Source organism: Tribolium castaneum, chromosome 3, assembly GCF_031307605.1.
Source record: "Tribolium castaneum strain GA2 chromosome 3, icTriCast1.1, whole genome shotgun sequence".
NCBI lineage: Eukaryota > Metazoa > Arthropoda > Insecta > Coleoptera > Tenebrionidae > Tribolium > Tribolium castaneum.
This window is the reverse complement of record NC_087396.1, coordinates 20,683,731-20,709,027: the sequence shown is the minus strand read 5'-3', so window position 1 is coordinate 20,709,027 and position 25,297 is coordinate 20,683,731. Positions and strand designations below refer to the sequence as shown.

At 30.9% G+C, this 25,297-nt stretch overlaps 1 protein-coding gene across 5 annotated transcripts; it reads left to right on the top strand.

The window, feature by feature from the left end:
- Positions 1 to 848: 848 nt before the first annotated feature.
- On the top strand, positions 849 to 24,792 carry LOC658319 (probable G-protein coupled receptor B0563.6). Of its 5 annotated transcripts, none has more exons than XM_015981286.2 (5): positions 849 to 958; positions 12,222 to 12,748; positions 20,547 to 20,865; positions 24,179 to 24,531; positions 24,583 to 24,792. In XM_015981286.2, exons 2-5 carry the CDS (start codon positions 12,246 to 12,248, stop codon positions 24,629 to 24,631), a joined length of 1,224 nt encoding a protein of 407 aa, XP_015836772.1. In that variant the 5' UTR covers positions 849 to 958; positions 12,222 to 12,245; the 3' UTR covers positions 24,632 to 24,792. The 5 variants fall into 5 exon arrangements, with proteins under 5 accessions (XP_015836772.1, XP_008200156.1, XP_008200155.1 ...); XM_008201934.3 differs by lacking the exon at positions 849 to 958 and adding an exon at positions 5,073 to 5,178 and having other exon boundaries at positions 24,602 to 24,792; XM_008201933.3 differs by lacking the exon at positions 849 to 958 and adding an exon at positions 5,073 to 5,178.
- The last annotated feature ends 505 nt before the right edge of the window (positions 24,793 to 25,297 follow it).

Sequence of the window (25,297 nt, the reverse complement as noted above, 5' to 3'; positions counted from 1 at the left end):
CTCTTATTCAATACAACGCAATTTTACTATTCTCGGAAATAACAATTCACATTTGATTTATTTTCTAAAAAAGTTTTACTGGGTGCACAATATCATGCAAACATGTCAGTGCCTTGTTATTTCCCGTAACGTACTTTATTCATATTTACTGTAAAATTGAAATCTAAATCTACGCATTCTGCTGTTTACTATTTTTATCTACAAGACAAGAGAGCATTTTTTGAACGAGGGTGTGTGATAGTGTATTATACGCTGCGTAAACTTCGCCCATATTTCTTAATCCGTCTCCCCAATTCCAAAGTTTTCAGTAAACTTAGTTCGATTTTTATTCCTTAGAAAAAAGGAAACCTCCGAAAACAATTACCACTGTTTAATTCCAACTCGTTCAATTATTCCACTTTATTCTTTTCGTCGGAATTCGTGAATATTTGGCCTCATCAACATGCAATGGTTGCAAAAAGGCAATTTACTTTGTTTCGCGCCACCAACAGTATCACATAAACATGAAGATTTTAATTATGGTGGCATTCGGCGCAGTTTCGGGAAAATAAGGTAGTGTCTTTATTATCAACGTGAGAGAAACGTAATAACAAAACCTTCAACGTTCATTCATCGAAATTACACTGATCGTGCGATTCTAGAAGTTGTAGCAAAAATTTCGCCATTTTTCTTACTTTGTTGCTCTATAACTTCGCAGCCTTACACGAAAATCTCTCATTTTTTTGCGTAAACTAAACGTGAAACGAACCAGATTTGAAGTTTATATTTAAACTACAGATTAATTCGCTTGAATTCAATACGTATTTTACGAGGGCCGATTCAAAGAAGCACAAATAACGCGATAATGGCTGTGATAAGAGGATAAATATTAAACCAAGATTACGTTCGCTAATTGGGTTATGACGGACCGCAGTCTAATTAAAGTCGTGAAAAGTGCCGAAAATTGGAGCGAAATTAAGTAAGAAATTAATTTTCCAATAAATCTTGGGCGCACACAAACCGTTATCATCTCAATTTCCATTAAAACCTGTGTAAATAAGCGGTAATTTACAACAGCTCGGCCATGTGTTTATCTGGTTGTAATAAATTTGGGTGAAGATTTTCGAAAACAGTTGCTTTCCGTGTTAATCAATACAGCCGTTGTCTTGATTGAGCTAATTTTGTTTAATTAAGGGACATCAGAATTGCCTGTAATTTCACCGACCTAATGAAGGGAGTTTCCTTTAATACTCCGTTTGGAAAGACACCGAAATCATGGAAATTGCCCTCTTACGTGCAAGTTCCAGTTAAAAACCCGGCACGTAATTCCCCAATGACTTTAATACTCGTATTAGAGACACACTCTCGAGTCCTATGACCAGTCAATCAAGCGATTTTCCCATTCATCTCTTGGTTATTTTTCCAGCCGAGTAAATAAATCTTGGTGTAATTCGGTTAAAGGGCCGACGAACGGCTTGATTATGCCTCATCTGGCGCGAACAAATCACCTGGGGGAAGTTTTTGGATATTTTCCTTTGTGACGAGTGTTTGTCGCACCGTTTTGAGACACACGAGCTTCTCGGGGCGATGAAATTAATTTATGCGCAAACGCGTGTATTACTCGAAATTAAAAGCGCGATTATTTACGACTATTACAATTCGGTAAACAGCATCTTATCGAGGCGTCAAAAATATCTTTTTATTGGATGATAGAATATTTATGGGGCAGAGGTATGGGCGTTATTGCCGATACATCAACAGGAGGTGTTAATGCAATTTTAACTTAAATTTAATTCGGGATTAAACAATTTCAAACAACCAAGTGCCGATAAAACGGAACTAAAAAACACGGTAAACACGGAATATTGTCTTTTACCAAACAATTAGTAGGAAAGAAAACAAACGTGCTTTAAACGAGTAAATAGGTAATTAAGTGCAATTGTAAGAAAATAAAAGCAGCTTCCTTGCATCAGTTAGTAGTTCATTTAATTGATTTTGAGCTTAATTTTTGTGTCACATTTGAAATATTTTTCTTAAAGCGAACTAAATACACTTAAATTTAAAATTCTCAAATTTTTTACATAAAAAAGATTCTTCGTTCTTGTAGAAATTTTGTCTATTATCTTAGATTATCTTAGAATGACTTCAAACAAATTTGTTTTATCCCAACAAATTCAACAAAGTCCTCATTGTAGTTCCTCTATATTAATAATGAAATTCCAACAAACTTTATTTAATTATTTATTCAAATTTATATTGAACTAAATAAATTTTTATTTCATTGGTGGCGGAACGGTGTCGTCCATATAGACGAAGAAGGCGTAGGGCAGGGTTCGGTTAAAATTTCACTGTATCTACAAAAACTTAACAGTTTTTATATCATATTTGTGATACTTTTTGTAATTTGCCGCCATTTTGATGCTTTAATAGGCATCTAGTGCGCGATGTCATAATATTATCCGTTCACGATTGTTTTAAATTCTCAGCAGGCGTAGATATATTTTTGTTAGGTTGGCCTCAGGTCCTGTCAGGTACTGTCTTTATGACATTGTCTTGTCAAAAATTCGATGTGTTGTCAGTTCTACTGCTTATTAATTTAAAATGCCGAAAGTAATTTCTGTTGATAATAAAGCGTGTATCAAAAGATGCTTTTGAGAATGCAAGAAAGACAGACCAGACTTTTTTAACTAATGATAATGAGTAGAATAACATTAAAAACGTATTCAATTATTTATTTAAAAAACGAAGCAAACTTACAAGTCCTTTCGTTGTCATCAATTATAACCCAAAATAAATTTCTTATGACAACTCACAGTACTGCCAAATAAAATGTCAGATTTTCATAGATAGTCCGAATTTAAAACAATCGTGAACGGTGTATAGTCATTATTTGACGGAACATTTTAGGAAAATTTTTAGTTTGACAAGAAGCAAATTCAGGACCGTATTTTTGCAAATTCCACAAATTTTAGAGGGCGTTCATACAAGATTACCTCTACTGTCATCCAAACTCTTGTTTTTTGATAAAACTTTGATAAAACGAAAATTTAAAATCAATTTTTTACTTTCTAAACTGAGGTATTACCAACTGTCACAAAAATGCATAAATCCCTAAATCGTTTAAAAACGGCAAAAATGAAGCCAATTACAAACCAATTACAAAAACTTGTTTTTTATTATTGAATAAATTAATTTATTAATTAATTTTTTAATAAAATATTTAATAATAAATAAATAATAAATTAAAATAATTATATTATTTATTAAATTAATTTACTAAATTTACATCTATTATTTTTTCCTTGTCTTTTGTTAAACACCTTATGACATTAACAAGAAAAGAACATATTTTATTTTTTTGTTTTATCAGTTATCATTATTTATTTATTATTAATTTTATTATTTTATTATTTTGACAGACTGATAGTGTCGCTCACGTGACTTAGTTTTGCCTCAAGTGTTGCCAACAAGTTAAAATCTAAAATACTTGTGTTGGCTTTTTAAAATGGCTTCTGATTTGCTAATTATGTTTGTAACACTAAAAAATTTCTCTACAGACAAAAGATAATATAAAATATGCCAAAATTAGCGACTTTTAGATGACTAATAGTCCTTAGAAAACGATCTTTTTTATAATATTCGAAATAAAAATACAAAAACTTTGGTTAAAATAATATATTAAAATATAAGTGGATATTGAGATCTTTAAAACACGTCCGCCAGAGTGCTAGAAATTGAGCAAGTGTTTTAAAGACCAGTTATCCACGAATACTTTACGTTTTTTTTTTATTTGATCTAAATGATATAATTTGTGCTCTTCTAAGTAAAACCCGTTATTTTAACTTTGGTGTCAAACAACTTAAACTTATATAATGTTAACTTATAGTTAAATAATGACGGCTCTTTCAATTCCTTCATTCCTACCTTAGGTCTGAGTTAGAAAAAGTCTAAGATAACTCAAGAGTCAAGTAATTTCGAAGTTGGAAATATGTTTTTAGACTTTAACCTGAAATGAACTCGACATTGAAATACCTGGCTAAAGAGTCCTAGAAACAGAAAAGTGCAAAATTCGCGTTCTTGGGTCTATTTAAAAAAAAAATTTTTTTTTAAATTTTTTGATATCAACTTTAGGCCGCTCTTGTTTTAATAATAATTGTTTAAAATCGTAAAATCACCCAATGAATATGATTTAGAAGGTTCTATAAATAGTAGTTTTCGCAAAAAAGTCGTTTAAGAATTAAAATAATTTTTTCCAAAATTTTAGAGTTTTAAAACTACAGCGGTTTTGATAACAGGGTGTTTACGCTTTTGGACTTGAAAATTAATTCACTAGATATTAGCAAAGAAAATTGCGGTTGTGTTGTGGAATTATTATAAAATATTGTTTCCATTAATTAATTTTAATTAAATAATTTATGAGTTTTATGAATAGAAGCCAAACTTTCGGGACGATTCCGTTCACGCAAAAGCGTTTTTTTAAGAAATAATTAAGCTAGTCCCAGAGGTAGCAAGTAAACCAGCGGAAAAGACAAGAGAAATGCTTATTTTTTACAGCTCGCAAAAACGAGTCTCCAAGTCTACGCACAAATATATTTAAAAAAATAATGAAACCAATATTGGAGTCTTGTCTGGAATGTTTCTGGACGACGCTCTAAATCAATTTTTCTTGTACAAGTTCGTGTTTGCTCCTCGACAATTTCTGCAATGTCTTTATTGCTACAAAGTTAATTGAATTAGGTTCGGTTTGTTTTCCCACCGGGTACAAATCAAGCTTTAAAATCCAATTTCGATTTATCGTTTATCATTATGATAAACTAAAAATAATCGCCAAATAACGCTCTCTATTGATTTTTCATCCCTTTTCCGCAAACTTGAAACAAAATTACCGCGCAAGTTTGCGTAACCGAGTTAAACTAACAAACAAACTTGGCATTTGTTTCCGAACAAGCCAATTTGATGATGATGCAGAATTGGGATGCACTTAAACCCATTTGAGTGCTTTTTAATTACTGTCGTCTCATCAGCAATGAAACGAAAAATTTGGCACATGCGCTCCAAATCGCTTAAAACGAGCGTCGCGACGCTCGACGCTTAGTATTTTGCCAGAATTGAGACATTGAGCGCCGGTTTTTCCCACAAAGCGTTAAATACCTGTTGATTGTCGTGCTTTAATCCCGGTGAATAAAAATTGAATTTCGGGTGAGTTTGATTGATTGGAGTTTTGCGCGCGTTAAAAATTTCGGATCCAATTGCTCGAGCAAATAAAACCTCGGAAAAGTTGTAATTTAAGCTTTAATTAGCGAGAAATAATGCGTGCATTAGTAGTTACCAATAAATTCATAAGCGAAGTGATTGATGTATGATAGCTAGTCGATATTCTGCCGTAAATAGATGTCAACAATTATTAAACGAATTTGTTTACCTGCTGCCTGGCGCAAAAATGGGGCGAAATGCCCCAGACAGACACTGCCAATGTTTCAGCGAATTTGTACGAAATACTTTTTTGTAATTGCATTTGAGCGATTTCGAACAATTGCTCAAAATTACATTGTGCTTCAATTACATAAAGCGTCGTAAAACGAAGCCGGTTTCACGAAACGTCGTAAAATTACCTGACATTACAATCAATTTAGACACAAAAGGACATTTATTCATTTTGAGGACAAAAAGTTGCAATAAATGTCCTGTTTCTCGTTGAGGAAAATGTTAAAAATCCTTTCGCTTGTCAGTTTAAAACGATTTTTTGTTCACTTTGTGAGAATTTTTTAACAAAACTTAATGTATTCCTATTGGAATTCTTACTTTATTACAACTAGAACAGAACGTAGCATTCTGTTATAAAAATTACTACTTTAATAACTTTTATTGTAGAAATGTAAGAAACGAGACGAAAGCTAATTAATCTAAATGAAAATTCAAAGAGTTTTTAATTTGTGCAGCTGAAGGAAACATAATTAGCATAATTTTATAACTTTTTTCTTACATAAAAACCGGTTGGACAATTGCGTTAAAATCATCCTAAATTTATTAAATTTTACTGTTGCTTTAAAAATACAGGATGAATCAAATAACACCAGGAATCAGTGATAAGTGTAGACAATTTGTTGAGTAAAAGTTAATAATTTTTTAGTCATATTTTTTTTTCTTAAAACTGGACACCTGTAGTAATTCAATTCAATTAAATTTAATTAATAAATTTACTAGACCTTGTTCGGTACGTACGTAGTCATAGTGATATCAAAACAGCACTGTTTGTATTTTTTATTAATTTATAAAATTTAGGTTGTAAAACCGATTTTTTTTTGTTTTTTTTACAACAATTTCTGAACCAACACTATATAATCAAAAATATTTTTTTGAAATGCATCCTAGAAAACAAATACTTTTTGGTAAAAAGATAATCTGCTGATAAAACGCAACACCAATTCAAAAGTTTCTTTTCCTTTGAAAAAATTGAAATAAATAATAAAACAATGTTAACAGAATAAATAAGACCTAATAATAAGTAAGGAAATGTTTGTAAATAAAACTATTTTTTTATTTAGCAAAATGTAAGGCCCTTTGACTCCCAATATTAAATTTAAAATATTTTTTGTGTAAAACAAAAAAAAATAACTTAAAAATAAAATCTCTAAAAATTCCTAAACTGTAGTGATTACAAAGAAAATCATATTTTTTCTAAAGTTATAATAAGTTTTACAAGAAAACTTTCTATAAAACAGTCGCATAAAAAATCTTGTATGTAATTCGCATAGAATGCATCTTTATTCAATTGACTTTAACGCTCCACGTGCATAAGAAATAAAAAACATTTGCAGCTACTGAATATTAATTAATCAAATTATAACAATTTGTAGAAAAAAATCAGAAAAAAATAATAAGTATATAGAAAAAATAAAGAATTTAAGTGCAAATTAAATGGCTGAAATCAGTGTGATTGTTAGTTGTGGAAATACAATACAAATATACTTTTAGTAGATTTTAAGTAATTGTAATTATCCATGTTTTGTAACCCATAAATTTTTTTCTGTCTTTAATTATGTAGTAATTACAGCGTATTAGGGAATGGTTTAGCAAAAATTTAAAGGTAGATAAAGAATGGCAAGACAAATCGATTAATAAATTTTATGTAAATTAAAAAAATCTTCCTGAAATTAAAATCCCAAATTTTGGGAACCGCTGAACTAGCATTATAAAAAATTGCGTAAATTTTAATATTATTGTCAAAACAGCAAAGGCAAATTAACTTCTTAGTCCACTACGTTATTCTTCTATTTTTGTTATTAAATTTTACGAAAAAAAAACAAAAAATTTTTTAGCCAGTCCCGGGATTCGAACCTCCCACACATATAAACATGTTAACTACGATTTTGAAAAATTTTCAAAAGGCTTGTGGGCCACCACCTCTACTTTGTATTAATGAAAAAATTAACTGCTAATAAACTACCATAAGCCACACAGTGGCTCTCAACAGATGGATTAATAGAAATTACGCACTTTTTGGACAAATGATATAAGGGTTTTTAACTCGTCTCATCATGACGAAATATTACTAAGTCATTCCCTAACACACTGTATATCTTAGAATTTGTCGTTAATGTCGTTCATTGTTGTATTCAATTTTACAATTGAAATCGTAAATATGCAATAATTGATACAACTGAAAGTAGTTTTTTCTGTCATAAGACGTAAATATTTGAACAACAGTGGAAAAAAGCTGTAAAATTGTGTCTAAATTAAATCTTGCAAAGTTCCACAATTCCACACACGTAATCCGACCCTGCCTAAGATATATTTTTGTGTTTTACTTCACTCACGATTTCACACCACTGATTACAATACAAAAATCAATATTGCGTCAATAGTTTTAGGTTCCATTCTCTGATCCGGAACACTTTTCCTTGTATATCTCCCAAATAAAAAAGTAGAACAAGTAGCAAAACGTAAACACAGATAAAACATACTTTACGTACTAAAACTTTGAGATCAGGACTTGAATTCTTCTTTAATATGGGATGTAATAGATATTTTCGTCTCAATAATAAATAAGTGACAATTGCATTCGTCCCTAGCTGTGTAAAGTTGGGCGTTGGGTGAAGAATTCAGTGTTTAAAAGTTAATTTTTTGGAAGAGCAGCTATTTATACTTTGGCGAAAATCGGAATTAGGGAGTGTCACATAAAAAACGCTTTGTCCGCAGCTGCCATTAGATGTGAAACACGTTCGTTGATTGTTTTGTATTCTGAAGTGATCCTGACTGAATAGGATTGGTGAGACTGTAGTAAGTGACAAGTAGAGAATCGAATTGCATCGTATCTAAATTGAATTGGGCTTAATGGAACAGATTTAAACCAAATTATAACACGCAAATAAATCTTTTTCCCTTATTTATTCGCATTTCATCCCGCGTTTAAGAAACCATAAAGATTGATTTATCCACTTTGAAAGCTAAGCTGCCCGTAATAAACTCAGACATTAAACACCCACTTGTGTCTTTTAACCAGATTTACTATGTACTCGTTTTTTGCCAACTTTATTTAATTAAAAACGAGCGAAAAACTCGTCTGCGAACCGCCGCCATTATTTAATTAATTCTTCCCTTATTAACGAAAAAACTTATCCAATTTGGAAACCACTATTAAAATGGCATCACGAGCTTAAAGCTTAACACGGAAGTGTGTTGGCTTTGTTCAAATGTTTTCGAAAATTCCAGATCAAGGATTTACTTAATATTCCCTGCACTTGCCCCTAATTTGGGCAAATGACCAACTTTAGGGTCACCGCTGTAATCCCTCTTACCTAAGTTTAATTAAAATTTGTCTCAATATTTGCCCAACACTTCTTGGACAATTAGACTCGGATCAGTCGCGCAAAAACAATAAAATCAATAAAATAATAAATCGTCCTGAAATAAAACAGGCCAGAAATAAATGAATATGTTGAACGTAAATTATGGAACTGACTCGTCATAAATTGCGAAAAAAATACCGAAAAAAACAGAAATAACTCTTTACTGCAAGTTTATTGATCTGTCCTCAACTTTTTAAACTTTCTTAAACGTAATCCTCTTTATGTTTCAAAGTGGATTAGATTCTAATACCAAAAACGTTCACCCTCGTCTAATTGCGTTTTCTCTCCAATTACAGGGTGGTCCACGAGTAATAACAAGCCTGAAAAAATTTTTGGGACAAGGAACTGGCCGTTTTTGCAGACATTTTAACACAAACTTTTTAAATAAATCAACATTACAAACCATATAATTGCAATAATTCACCTAAAACGCAAATACATTTAGTTCAAAAGTCGGCGAATTAGCTCGAGAAAATATTTTTCAATTTAATTCTCTAAGTTTTCACCAGATTTCATCAAAAGATAGCGGGCGTATAAGTTGGTACTACAATTGTAAAATTGTTTTTACCTTTTTTGTGACAGCACGTTTTTGATGGAGAATGAACATAATTTTTCCAAAAATCACCAAATTTGTGTATTTTTTAGTCAAAAATAGTGGATGTGCGCAAATCCTACTGGATTCGCAGTAGCCATGATTTTTATTAACAATGTTTTTCGGGACTTTACTAAATAAACTCACTTAACTACAAATTTTTTGAGATGAATTAAATATTTTCGTTTATTTTTTTTATAATTTATGAAGTAAGTCATCGAAAGATTCAACGCTAAAGTTTGAAGTTATGTTTCATCTTTACGTTCATCTCTTTTTCTCTCAAAACAAAAGGTATTTTTCCTTTATTAGGATGTGCTCTTACGTTTACGATTTGGTGCCTTTTCGTACTTTTACCTTTTGCCGCATTATTTTCTTATTTCTTTCAGTTTTAAGCTCCGTTTTACGTTTATACGTCTATTTGTTTTCTCAATCTCTTATTTTTGTTTACGTGTTGTTTAACATACCTTTTCTACACTTTTTTTCAAAGAAAAATTGTTACCCTGATCCGGGTTCGATCCCCGACCTCCTCCGTCGTAAGTGGCGCTTATACTACTGGGCCACCAGGGCCCCAAGTACTGATCGTCTTTTGCAGATATTTTAACACAAACTTTTTAAATAAATCAACATCACAAACTATATAATTACAATAATTTACCTAAAACGCAAATATATTCAGTACAAAAGTCGGCGAATTAGCTCGAGAAAAAATTTTCTTACACTTTTTTTCAATTAAATTCTCAAATTTTTCACCAGATTTCGTCAAAAAATACCGGGCGTACAAGTTGATACTACAGTTTTAAAATTGTTTTTACCTTCTTTGTGACTTTCAGTACGTTTTTGACCGAAAATGGACATAATTTCTTGAAAAATCACCAAAATTGTGTATTTTCTAGTCAAAAATAGTGAACGTGAGCAAATCTTACTGGATTCGCAGTGGCCATGATTTTTATTAACAGTGTTTTTCGGGACTTTACTAAACAAACTCAGTTGACTAAAAATTTTTGGAGATAAATTAAATATTTTTGTTTAATTTTTTTATAATTTAAAGAGTAAATCATCTAGGGATTTAACGCTACAGTTTGAAGTTATGTTTCACCTTTACGTTCATCTATTTTTCTCTCAAAACAAAAAATATTTTCCTTTTATTAGGAAGTGCTCTTATGTTTAAAATTTGGGGCCTTTACGTACTTTTACTTCTTGCCGCATTATTTTTTTATTTCTGTCAGTTTTATGCTCCGCTTTATACGTTATTTATACGTCTATACGTCGACATTACAAACTATACAATGTTTAATTGGTTGCTTCAAAAAATTTTTCAGGCTCATTATTACTTGTGGGCCAGCCTGTATTTTGTGTGGCTATTGAACAATTACTTAGCATAATAGATGAGTTAGCTCCAAGCATAATACACTAACCCAGATTTGGTGAAACTTTGAATTTCCGACCAACTCAAGCAATTCCGACGTTCATCCGTTTTGCAACCATAATTTGTCAAACAATGTCGTAGCGAAGCTAATTTTATAATAACGCCAAGTTTTAATGAAGTTTTTGTGCAAACTTGATAAATTCATTCGGTGAAAAGATAAACAAGACTTTGGCAAGGCAATAAACTTGCATCAAAAATCGAGCTTCGCATTTTGTTGTAATTTAAGCTCGAGGAATAGAAATTCTGCGCACTTTATTATTGTAAGGAATCTTTTCATTTATCTTGATGTATGTCTAACATAATAAAGCAGCAATTTTTTGTTTAATATTTCCCTGAGCAGGAAAACAATTTCCAAGCTGAAGTAACCTTTATGGAATAGTTGTTTGTCTGCAGATTCAATTAAAGTCCCACATCTAGCTACTAAAAATATATCCGGTTGCGAGTGAACTTTCCCAATTTATGTTTTTTTAAATTGTTTATTCAAACTTTTATTTCCCGCATAATTTTCCTAATATTTACCGTAACAAATAAACACGCGGTATATTTAGTTTTTATTGATAATTTTTGATTCGGCTCGAATTCACTCAATCTTCCTTTGCTTGGCTCTCTAACGAAGATAAACCAACTACTTTATTATACTAATCACAAACAACTACTCCCGAAGCATTCATTAACAGGCGAATTTACGATACGACCAGCTCGATACAAATCTCACGCTATCTTTAGTTCCAAAAATAGGCAACTGTCAAAAAATTCGAAAAAAATTGAGGACGAGCGCTTTGTCCCCAAAATGGGTTTTAGGACGACCTGAAGATCATTATATCCCGAGCGTTTCTAAATCAACATTTAAGTTTTTTTTAATTGAAATTTTCCGTCTTATTTAAATAAAATACAGGTTGGTTTTAAATAACTGCAAATATTTTCAAATCAAAGCAAGTTAAAACAAAAAATAATTAGCCGGTATCGAGATTCGAACCTCCCTCACAAATAAACAGTCTGTAGCTCGATTCAAAGCCACCTGCCAGTGGCTCTCAACAGATGGGAAAATAAATTTTTTTAAAGAAAGTATGCACTTTTTGAAATAAAATATTGCTAACCATTCCTTTTAGTTTGTTTCCAACAGTCTTTTATTTAGTCTAGAGTGAAAAAATACCCAAATAAATAAGCAGTCAATCATTTTTAACCGAATGCCCAAATACCACTATTCAAACATCAGCCAGTTAATATATTTTTTATAATAAGTGTTAATTGTTTATAAATTCTCATTTAAACCAAATATTATTGCATTATTACGGAGATTACGTAAGTGTGCAAAATTTCAGTACGTTCGGTTAAAATAGCTTTTAAAATGAAACCAAATTGTTTATCCACCTAGATATGGACCCGCGGCCCGACTGAAATGTCCGGCGACTTCAAGCTCATCCTCGGCTCGCTCCTGCACAACGACAGCCTGAACCTCACCGAGAGCCAGCTGCAGGAGGCGCTCCAGCACCTGGAGCTCATGCAGAACGGCAGCGAGGGCCGGCAGCCCGTCGACTGCGGCGGCAACTTCGAGATCGTCGCCAAGACGTACGCCCACCAGTACCACCCCTACCTGGCCATCGCCGTGTGCCTCTTCGGCACCGTCGCCAACGTGCTCAACATCGCCGTGCTGACGCGCAAGGACATGGCCTGCGCCCCCATCAACCGCATCCTGAAGGCGCTGGCCGTGGCCGACATGATCCTCATGATCGAGTACATACCCTACGCCTACTACGACTACATTTTCGTGAAGAAGAAAATGGACTTTCCGTATCCGGGCGCCGTTTATATGCTCTTCCACGCACACATTACGCAAATTCTTCACACGACGTCGATTTGTCTTACGCTCACGCTGGCGATATGGCGATATTTAGCGATAGGGTGAGTGGTGTGACGTAAGCGGGTAAACAATGTTTAGGCAATTAGAAAACTTGAATTGCTTGATAAGTGGATTACTAAGTCTGGCCTTCGGGAACTTCATTGGTGATGGGTCACCTTGCTTGCCATTTACAAGTTTTAACACAATTTATTCAGGCGGTGGGATCAGGGATGAATACGGATAATTTTTGGACTAATGTCGCTGCTTGAAGGCGAAATTCAATGAAAAACTAGGCGTAATTCCGACTTGAATCTGGATAGTTATTTATGTAAATTGGGCGTACCAACCAAATGGCATGCTTTGTGGGAAAATCAATTTTTTTCATATATCATGCAAAAATAACTTCAAATTCACGCACAAAAATAAATTATCCGGTTTAGTTTTTACATAATTAGACTGCTGTCAATGACAGACTTTAACAAAATTTGTGTGAAATCGTTACAATATTAATCAATACTCACGCGTTTAAAAAGGTCACATTTTTGCTGTAATGAACAAATTATCAAACTACATATTTACGTAATGGTTGAAAACTGGAATTATTTTTTGAACAATTAATGATTATAAATGGTTGTGGCCTAAAACTGTGAGTGGTTACTTATTAATTAAGAACTCAAAATAAGTGACGTTAATAAGTAGATACCTGGTACTATACATTTTTATTTTTAGATACTCTTTACTAAAATGTTACCTTTAGAAGTAGAAACAAATCAAACAATTTTTTATGCCCACTTTTAAAATAATTGGATGATTAAATAAAAAATAATTAAAAAATCTTACAAAATAAATTAGTTTCAGGTTTAGAATCAAATTAAATTCACTAAACTACGATAAAATTATAAAACTTTTATTTTCTTTGCGTCTACTGTGGTGCAAATGACTAAACTGTTACCATGACAGCGTATGCCAATAGTACGCCATTTGCACGACAGTGAACACAGTAAAACCTCTCAATAACGGACACCGTTGTCCGTTGTGGCGAGACATTCAGTTATCCACTAATGGGAGGTGTAAATTTTAATATAGGTTTTGTTACGTTTCTACAAAAATGTCCGTTGTGAAGAGGTGTCCGTTATACAGAGATGTCCATTAACGGAGATTTCATTATATCAATTACACTTAAATTTGGTGATTTTTTTAGACAGTTGTGATGAAATTTTCCAAAAAAAATTAAAAGCAATTCTCAGATAAAATGTTTTTTTTAATTTACCGTGAGATAAAGTTCATAATAAAAGCAGTCCTTTTATAAGTGTGTTAACTACTCAACCAAAAAAAAACAGAAATTAAAAATTTTGATTTTTCGGTGCTAAACAAGGAAAAAGCAATTTATTTATTATACAAGACGATAAAATTTGGGAAGACAAAGGTGAATTTTATCGTCAAAAACTCAAAAACAGAACAGAACTTTCAAACAATCGTTGTCTTTTTACGAATTATTTTAACAAAATTTTCAAATAACACCCATTTTGGTATAAAATTAAGGAAATTTTAGGTCTGTTTTTTAAAATCTTACGAAATAATTTCATTTCTGACTGAAAAACATGCTCAAAAAAGCCAAAAAAGAAGAATTTCAGATTTAAATTGGTAATTTTTTGGTCTCTTCTAGCGAAATCTCGAAAACAAACACAGAGATTTTAGCTCTCATTTATTTTTTAATTCGAAAAACGCAGCATTCACACAGTCTTCGGTCTAGCTCAAGGTCTAACTTATTGGTAAAATTTATTTTTTTACAAAATTTTGGCAGATAATTCAGTTACGTGTATCAATGCAGATCATATCAAATTATTAACTACTCAACCAAAAAAAAACAGAAATTAAAAAAAAATTGATTTTTTCGTGCTAAACAAGGAAAAAGCTATTTATTTATTATACAAGACGATAAAATTTGGGAATATAAAGGTGAATTTTATCGTCAAAAACTCAAAAACAGAACAGAATTTTCAAACAATCGTTGTCTTTTTACGAATTATTTTAACAAAATTTTCAAATAACACCCATTTTGGTATAAAATTAAGGAAATTTTAGGTCTGTTTTTTAAAATCTTACGAAATAATTTTATTTCTGACTGAAAAACGTGCTCAAAAAAGCCAAAAAAGAAGAATTTCAGATTTAAATTGGTAATTTTTTGGCCTCTTCTAGCGAAATCTCGAAAAAAAAACACAGAGATTTTAGCTCTCATTTATTTTTTAATTCGAAAAACGCAGCATTCACACAGTCTTCGGTCTAGCTCAAGGTCTAACTTATTGGTAAAATTTATTTTTTTACAAAATTTTGGTAGATAATTCAGTTACGTGTATCAATGCAGATCATATCAAATTATTAACTACTCACCCAAAAAAAAAACTGAAATTAAAAAAAAATTGATTTTTTCGTGCTAAACAAGGAAAAAGCAATTTATTTATTATACAAGACGATAAAATTTGAGAATATAAAGGTGAATTTTATCGTCAAAAACTCAAAAACAGAACAGAATTTTCAAACAATCGTTGTCTTTTTACGAATTATTTTAACAAAATTTTCAAATAACACCCATTTTGGTATAAAATTAAGGAAATTTTAGGTCTGTTTTTTAAAATCTTACGAAATAATTTCATTTCTGACTGAAAAACATGCTCAAAAAAGCCAAAAAAGAAGAATTTCAGATTTAAATTGGTAATTTTTTGGCCTCTTCTAGCGAAATCTCGAAAAAAAAACACAGAGATTTTAGCTCTCATTTATTTTTTAATTCAAAAAACGCAGCATTCACACTCTTCGGTCTAGCTCAAGGTCTAACTTATTGGTAAAATTTATTTTTTTACAAAATTTTGGCAGATAATTCAGTTACGTGTTTCAATGCAGATCATATCAAATTAACTACTCACCCAAAAAAAAACAGAAATTAAAAAAAAATTGATTTTTTCGTGCTAAACAAGGAAAAAGCAATTTATTTATTATACAAGACAATAAAATTTGAGAAGATAAAGGTGAATTTTATCGTCAAAAACTCAAAAACAGAACAGAATTTTCAAACAATCGTTGTCTTTTTACGAATTATTTTAACAAAATTTTCAAATAACACCCATTTTGGTATAAAATTAAGGAAATTTTAGGTCTGTTTTTTAAAATCTTACGAAATAATTTTATTTCTGACTGAAAAACGTGCTCAAAAAAGCCAAAAAAGAAGAATTTCAGATTTAAATTGGTAATTTTTTGGCCTCTTCTAGCGAAATCTCGAAAAAAAAACACAGAGATTTTAGCTCTCATTTATTTTTTAATTCGAAAAACGCAGCATTCACACAGTCTTCGGTCTAGCTCAAGGTCTAACTTATTGGTAAAATTTATTTTTTTACAAAATTTTGGTAGATAATTCAGTTACGTGTATCAATGCAGATCATATCAAATTATTAACTACTCACCCAAAAAAAAAACTGAAATTAAAAAAAAATTGATTTTTTCGTGCTAAACAAGGAAAAAGCAATTTATTTATTATACAAGACGATAAAATTTGAGAATATAAAGGTGAATTTTATCGTCAAAAACTCAAAAACAGAACAGAATTTTCAAACAATCGTTGTCTTTTTACGAATTATTTTAACAAAATTTTCAAATAACACCCATTTTGGTATAAAATTAAGGAAATTTTAGGTCTGTTTTTTAAAATCTTACGAAATAATTTCATTTCTGACTGAAAAACATGCTCAAAAAAGCCAAAAAAGAAGAATTTCAGATTTAAATTGGTAATTTTTTGGCCTCTTCTAGCGAAATCTCGAAAAAAAAACACAGAGATTTTAGCTCTCATTTATTTTTTAATTCAAAAAACGCAGCATTCACACTCTTCGGTCTAGCTCAAGGTCTAACTTATTGGTAAAATTTATTTTTTTACAAAATTTTGGCAGATAATTCAGTTACGTGTTTCAATGCAGATCATATCAAATTAACTACTCACCCAAAAAAAAACAGAAATTAAAAAAAAATTGATTTTTTCGTGCTAAACAAGGAAAAAGCAATTTATTTATTATACAAGACAATAAAATTTGAGAAGATAAAGGTGAATTTTATCGTCAAAAACTCAAAAACAGAACAGAATTTTCAAACAATCGTTGTCTTTTTACGAATTATTTTAACAAAATTTTCAAATAACACCCATTTTGGTATAAAATTAAGGAAATTTTAGGTCTGTTTTTTAAAATCTTACGAAATAATTTGATTTCTGACTGAAAAACGTGCTCAAAAAAGCCAAAAAATAAGAATTTCAGATTTAAATTGGTAATTTTTTGGCCTCTTCTAGCGAAATCTCGAAAAAAAACACAGAGATTTTAGCTCTCATTTATTTTTTAATTCGAAAAACGCAGCATTCACACAGTCTTCGGTCTAGCTCAAGGTCTAACTTATTGGTAAAATTTATTTTTTTACAAAATTTTGGCAGATAATTCAGTTACGTGTATCAATGCAGATCATATCAAATTATTAACTACTCACCCAAAAAAAAAACTGAAATTAAAAAAAAATTGATTTTTTCGTGCTAAACAAGGAAAAAGCAATTTATTTATTATACAAGACGATAAAATTTGAGAATATAAAGGTGAATTTTATCGTCAAAAACTCAAAAACAGAACAGAATTTTCAAACAATCGTTGTCTTTTTACGAATTATTTTAACAAAATTTTCAAATAACACCCATTTTGGTATAAAATTAAGGAAATTTTAGGTCTGTTTTTTAAAATCTTACGAAATAATTTCATTTCTGACTGAAAAACATGCTCAAAAAAGCCAAAAAAGAAGAATTTCAGATTTAAATTGGTAATTTTTTGGCCTCTTCTAGCGAAATCTCGAAAAAAAAACACAGAGATTTTAGCTCTCATTTATTTTTTAATTCAAAAAACGCAGCATTCACACTCTTCGGTCTAGCTCAAGGTCTAACTTATTGGTAAAATTTATTTTTTTACAAAATTTTGGCAGATAATTCAGTTACGTGTTTCAATGCAGATCATATCAAATTAACTACTCACCCAAAAAAAAACAGAAATTTAAAAAAAATTGATTTTTTCGTGCTAAACAAGGAAAAAGCAATTTATTTATTATACAAGACAATAAAATTTGAGAAGATAAAGGTGAATTTTATCGTCAAAAACTCAAAAACAGAACAGAATTTTCAAACAATCGTTGTCTTTTTACGAATTATTTTAACAAAATTTTCAAATAACACCCATTTTGGTATAAAATTAAGGAAATTTTAGGTCTGTTTTTTAAAATCTTACGAAATAATTTGATTTCTGACTGAAAAACGTGCTCAAAAAAGCCAAAAAATAAGAATTTCAGATTTAAATTGGTAATTTTTTGGCCTCTTCTAGCGAAATCTCGAAAAAAAACACAGAGATTTTAGCTCTCATTTATTTTTTAATTCGAAAAACGCAGCATTCACACAGTCTTCGGTCTAGCTCAAGGTCTAACTTATTGGTAAAATTTATTTTTTTACAAAATTTTGGCAGATAATTCAGTTACGTGTATCAATGCAGATCATATCAAATTATTAACTACTCAACCAAAAAAAAAAAAACAGAAATTAAAAAAAAATAATTTTTTGGTGCTAAACAAGGAAAAAGCAATTTATTTATTATACAAGACGATAAAATTTGAGAATATAAAGGTGAATTTTATCGTCAAAAACTCAAAAACAAAACAGAATTTTCAAACAATCGTTGTCTTATTACGAATTATTTTAACAAAATTTTCAAATAACACCCTTTTTGGTATAAAATTAAGGAAATTTTAGGTCTGTTTTTTAAAATCTTACGAAATAATTTCATTTCTGACTGAAAAACGTGCTCAAAAAAGCCAAAAAATAAAAATTTCAGATATAAATTGGTAATTTTTTGCCCTCTTCTACTCGAAAAAAAAAACACAGAGATCTTAGGTTTCGTTTATTTTTTAATTCGAAAAACGCAGCATTCACACAGTCTTCGGTCTAGCTCAAGGTCTAACTTCTAGGTAAAATTTATTTTTTTACAAAATTTTGGCAGATAATTCAGTTACGTGTATCAATGCAGATCATATGAAATTATATTTGTAGAAATTCGTGGAAAAAAGGACAATTTATTTTTTCTGAGAAGAAAAATTTCGATTCACTTTAGTGACTCTTTACTTTAACTGTTTCTTACAAATTGAGTTTGCTGTTTAAAAAATATAACAATAAGGCATTTTACGACCAAACTTAGATGAAACTTTGTAAAATTAAGTCTAAAAATCACGTTTTATGAATTTCTTAACTAGTATTGTATGCTGGAATTTTTTGTCAAAAACAGTTTTATAACAAATAACCGAAAATAACAATATTTTAATAATACGTTTTTCATCCAAAAACAAGCAGTTATTTCGCGAAATTTCTAAAAAATTAGTAGAAAAACACTGAACGAGAAGAAACTATAAGATCATTGAAAGTGGCCGAAGACATTTCTACCTGAAAATTTACGTTTCATATCGTGATTGCGAGATTAAATTGGGAATAACGTGGTCGGAATATGTGCGACGTAAGAAATTTTCCTTCTGCTGGCCTTTTTTCTAAAAAATCAATAAAATAAGTCGCTGAAACTACGTAGATGTTAACCCACATTTACTTTAAACTTCGTAACTCTCCTCCCATATTGAAAAAATTGCATTTAAAGTGAGAAACCAAACATTTTGCAACAAAAATTCTTGTTCTGTTTTTCATTTTGACGTTAAAACCAGTCCGCTATCAAAGTTTCCTCATCAAGCTTTATCTCCTGTCATTCATAACACAACTATGTGAGCACTAAAGCCACAAACACACCGTGCTAGTTTATTATTTACGAATTCATTTAGAGTTATGACATTTTCAATTACGCCTGACAATCTCAATTTTGAGAGACTTTCGCGTCTGTTGTTAAATTATTAACACACGAACTCTTTGTTTATTTTATTTTTCAAGCATTCTGAGGGCAACCTGCGCTGAACCCCAAAGTTGATTTATAAAATAAAGTCAGGAATTTGAGGATTCAATTAGTAGAGCTTATTTTTTTAGACACCTCACTGAGTAAATATTTCCACTATTTTATAAATACTTTGGGTTAGGCACATTACAATTACGATTCAAAATAAAGGCGGAAACGTTATTGTTTGATCAAATAAATATTTGAGCGAACACGCTTCCGCAAAGGGACAACAAATTGTTGATATCTTAATAAATTTTCTGAACCAATTTTAGAATAATTAAAAAATAAATTCCAAGTAAATCAATAAGATGAAAAAGTGAAAAGACCAAGTGAAAAATTAAATTATTTCTATCTCAATTAAGTTTAAAAATTGTTTTCAAATCAAGCTAGGTATAAACACAATTTCTCTTTGTTTCATTACTGATTTTGGTAAGATTTTTGCGGCAACTCACTTTTTCACTGAAAACTATTTAAAAAGGTGATTATGATTGTGACATTTTTTATGGCTGAAAAAGTACAGTCACGATCAAAAAACAATGAAAGATTTTAGTTGTACTTTTGCTTTCGGGTCATTCTTTTTTATCGTGACTGTACATTTTGTCACAAAGGCGTAGAAAAATCGTCACAATTTACTTAAATTAAAATCTTTTTTTAAAGCTCGAAGTCAAATAAACGGCAAGTTGTTTCATAGATCCATCAAAAATAACCCGGATTTATTTAAACTTCTCCCTGATACGAAAATAAGTGATGATGATTTCATCTGTCTTCCATAAATCAAATCGAAAGAAACGTTTGATTTGTTATTGTTGGTGCAGCGATTGACGCCCAGAATTAAATTTATCCACACTCTGCATAATCAGCAAAATTCCAGGTATCCCCAGTACAGCAGCACCTTGTGCTCGGACTCCCGCTGCACCGTCGCCATCACCCTCAGCTACATCATCCCCGTCGTGCTCTGCATCCCCAACTTCATCACGTTCACCATCACAGGCGAGGAAATCACCGAAAACAACGAGCAAGTTATCCTCTACCACACCGACCTCACGGACACTTTCAAGAACGATCGAGCCCTTCTGCGTCTGCAGTTTTGGACGTATGCCGTGTTCATGAAACTCCTCCCCTGCTGCATCCTCACGGTGATCAGTCTCTGGCTCATCTACACCCTCTTCAAGGCCAAGAAGCGCAAACAGGTGCCAGAGTTTATTTCATTTGCAAGACTTTAACCAGCTTTCGGACTCGTGTCCGAAAAAAAAATTAGACACAACTCTTATTTGTTTAGAGGTTTTCAAGTTCCAATAACTCATTTTCCAAATGAATTGCTCTAATTTTTATTTCACTGAATGGAAGAGAATTTAATTTTGCATCGATCGGTATTAACATTCCTCTACATATTTACGAGTGTGCTTAACAGATATGGAGTTATTTTTTTAATTTTAGCTCAATAGCCATATCTTTTTTCGGATAACATACAGTAATAAATAAACATGGAGAATCAATTTTATGAACTTATTTTTGTATTTACAAAAAGTATAACAGAACTTTATATTCCGTTTGCTTAATTAAAAATTTTCCTATGGGCAAAGATGTGATTTCGATGAACAAAATCTCAGAAAATATAAAAATTATTAATAATAAGTCTAGGGTTTAATAACACAGATTGATGTAGAATTAAATTCTCCTTTAGATATTTAGTAAAGAATCAAATGAGACATTCCTTTACAATTATTTTTTAGACTCTACTTAAACTTATTTTTTAATACGTTTTCCAAATTATTTTCTACATTCTGCTTTGGGCCTTTTCAAAGTTCTTTTATATTCTCGTTTAACATCTTTCCACATTGTGCTTTAGCATTATTTCTGTCCTATTCTTTGGATTCAGATTTCTGAAATTTTTATTAGATTAATTTATAACATATCTTTAGATTTCTTTCTAAATTCACCTTCAAATGTTTTTTTACAATAATTAATTACAATAATTATTTTTTAAACTGTACAAATTTTTTTTTTCGATTCAACTCTGCGTCTTTTCAAAATCTTTCTATAGCTTTTTTTAGAATTTACCTAAGTTATTATTTAGCATTATTTTAGTAGAGAAACAAATGAGACATTCTATTTGGAAATTGGAAAAACTGAGCTATAGATAGTTGAAGTTCTCCAAATGTTTTTTTTCCTTCAAGTGCCCAAATTGTTATTTTCAAGTGATAAAGTTGTGGGTTTTTGTAGAAAAAGGTGGAAATCTAAATAATAATAAAAACAACAATAATAATAATAATTTTGCTGCTATTTACAGAATTTTCAAGCATTTCTCAACGAATGATATAAAAATAAACACTGCTGAAAACTATATTCATTTTATTCACCAAATTTGTCACTAAAACAGTTGACAAAATGAGTTTTTTGGCAAATAACTCAGAATGTGTTAGGACATGAATTAGGATTGTCATAGGAAAAATGTGTTCGTATTTTAATTCCACATCAAATAATACGACAACAAACAGGGGTTTTCATTTAAAATAAAAAAAATATAAAAATCTAAAGTTTAAGTAAAATATGCACATTCTGTAATAATACTAAACCTGTTGAAACTTGATTTTTGTTTTTATTTTTTATCAGTAATAACTGATCCGATTTGAAAAAAAATAGATATGTAAGTAAAGCGCATCTTAAAAGGCATAAAAAAAATTCTCACTCTTTGACCAAAATTATTTTCCCCAAAAAACGAGCACGCAATTATTTATTTTGTATTTTGTAGAAAAAGTAACAGCATTTTCAATTTTTTTAATTGCAATCAACATTATTACATTACATAAAAAATAATAAAAAAATAGATCGGTAAGAATGTTGTAGAAAGTTTATTTTAGATCTTTATCTTTCTACTCTTGCCATATTTTAATAAGAAAAATAATTAGCAAGACAGCACTTAACATAAAAGTTAACAACAAAAATATTAGTTTACAACCAAATTTTTTCATTTTATAAATAAAAGATAAAAAAATGTACTATTAAAAACACACATTCTGTTTGATCGTCTTATTAATTTTATTGTAATGTTTTAAGAAAATCATTTTTTAAACAAAACAAAAATTTCTCACCTGAAAGAGTCACTTAATAATGTAGTAATAAATTTAAACGTTTTCTTTCTTTATGCAGCGTTTATAAAAATATAATGTTTGAGATTTTTTTTTAATGAACGCTAACAAAAGATAGCATTTTTACGTGTTACGAAACACTGTTGATTATTATTGTTTAAAATTTTTCAGTACCTGTTAATGTTAATGTTAAAACTTTACCTTACAAATTTAAATTTAACAACTGTATCACAAAATTTTTATTAAAAAATTTATTTTACTTCTTTGAGGAGCTTATAATTTTTTTTTCAAGAAATATGTTTACTTATGTTATTTACTCGTTAGATTTATATCAAATTATTATTTTTTCACCGAACTGGTAAATGGTACACTTTATTTTTATAATAATAGGACTAAATTTTATTACGTAATTTTGTATTGTTTCTTATTAATTATTACGACTTGTGTAAATGTCATTGCATTTTAACACTAATAAAGATTCTAATTATCATGATTTTCCAAAGACCTAGTACATGGTGGTATAAAAAAAGTCCGTTAGAGTTGTTTGTAACAAAATCTGTATTTAAAAAAAAAAATTAGTAATGACGACGTCCACAATGTTGTTGCAAGTTATTTTATCTTAATCAACAAATTCAAAAGTAATTGTATTAAAAATATCTTCCACTAAATTGTAATAAACTCATTGTTTCAAAGCAATAAACAATGGAGTGTTATACTCGAGAGTAAAAGTTTTTGGAAATTGCAGATTCTGAAAGTAGGCACAAAGTGATGTCTAGTAATATCGGTCTGAGTTTTTTTAAATCGGTACTTTTTTAGTAATAATAGAAAATTTGCGCTGTGACGTAAGCAATATCTCGACTAATGATTGGTCAGTCTTTCGCTGCATACAGTTAACGCTACGACCTACGTTTGGACTGGTAAACGTCAAATCCAAACGTCAAAACCGTGCGTTGTCGATTGTGACTGTGTTGTGTGCTAATATTTTGCAGGAGTTTGTGTTTTGGCAAAATGACTGCTCCTGCAGCACATCTGAAGTCGTATGTAAAACAACAGTGGCAAAAATAAATCAAAGACGTACGTCTTTCAAGCTATCTTTGTTGGCAAGTTTTCTATCTCAAGTTCTGTGATTGGCTGATTCAAAACGAAACATTGCTGACGGCCAGGAATTTTCACCTTTTCAATTATTTTTCTCCAAAACGGTTGAGCTTTGGTTAAAATAAAAAAATATGGGTCGCCTATTTTATTGTTGGCTATCCATATAAAAATTTTCATTTTTTATTATAACACTCCATTAATGATGCAACAAACCTTTTATTTTACTTTTCTTTTTCATATTAAGAGAATTACACACACTCGTAACATTTGTACTAATAGTAAAGGTTCTGAGCGTTGAACAAAGGATAATTTTGGTTAGGTGCTGCACGGCTACGACTGCGTGCCGCTCCGCGCCCCTAAGAAGAAGGCGTCCAAGGCCGAACGTCGCGCAGACCGCACCACGAAAATGCTGGTGGCGGTGCTGACCCTCTTCCTCATCACCGAGTTCCCCCAGGGCATCTTCGCGCTGTTGATCGCCATCAAAGGCAAAGACTTGTTCGTCCGATGCTACTTGCTGTACGGCGAAATAATGGATATTCTAGCGCTGATCAACGGCGCCATCAACTTCATCCTCTACTGCTGCATGAACCGCATGTTCAGGGCCACGTTTGGCCAACTCTTTAAGCATAAAATTCTGGCACAGTGGGCCCCCTCGTCCGAAATGCACACGACGTATGTATAAAGACAAGTCGAGAGCAATAATGTGATATTAGCTTAAGCTAGGATTTTTGTTACGTTTCAGGACGTCGGCAAATGGAACGCATGCGACTGAACTGTGAACGGTTGTTGTCTCTAGATATTATCAATGTGAAAAATACAAGTTTATACTTGAGCCCTGAACCAACTTGTATTTTTAATAAGACTAGTGTTATCGAATATCAATTGTGTTTTTTGTAAAATAAGGTGTGGAAATAAATGACTCGTTGCTTGTTACGTTTTTATTCCTGACACGTGCGACTTCCTTTCCAACTCGTGCCACAAAAGGAACGAATTAAGTGGCATAATTAGGCCAGGCACAGAATTAATACAAAGGATTTGAAAAAAAATGATTAATTTTACGCGAAAAAATATGTCAGGTAACAGAAGAGAAAAGAAAAAGACCTAATTCCACAGGATTTTTTTCTATGTTTTAACAAGAGTATTTTATATTTAAAATCATTTTACAAACGCTTTCACCTAAAATTAGTTGTGTGCAAAAATAATTCCTTGTTTCTTGTTACGTTTTTATTCCCGCCACGAGCTACTTGGTTTTCAGGCTTATTGAATTTTACGAATGGTTGCGTGCTTACATGATACAAAAGAACAAAATTAAGTGGAATTGTGCTAGAGTCCAAAAATAATACAAAACAGTTAAGTACACTGAGAAAGAAATGACGGGTCATAAGCTAAATATGGTGGATGCGCCGGGACAAATTTTCCAACTGTGTCAACAAAATTA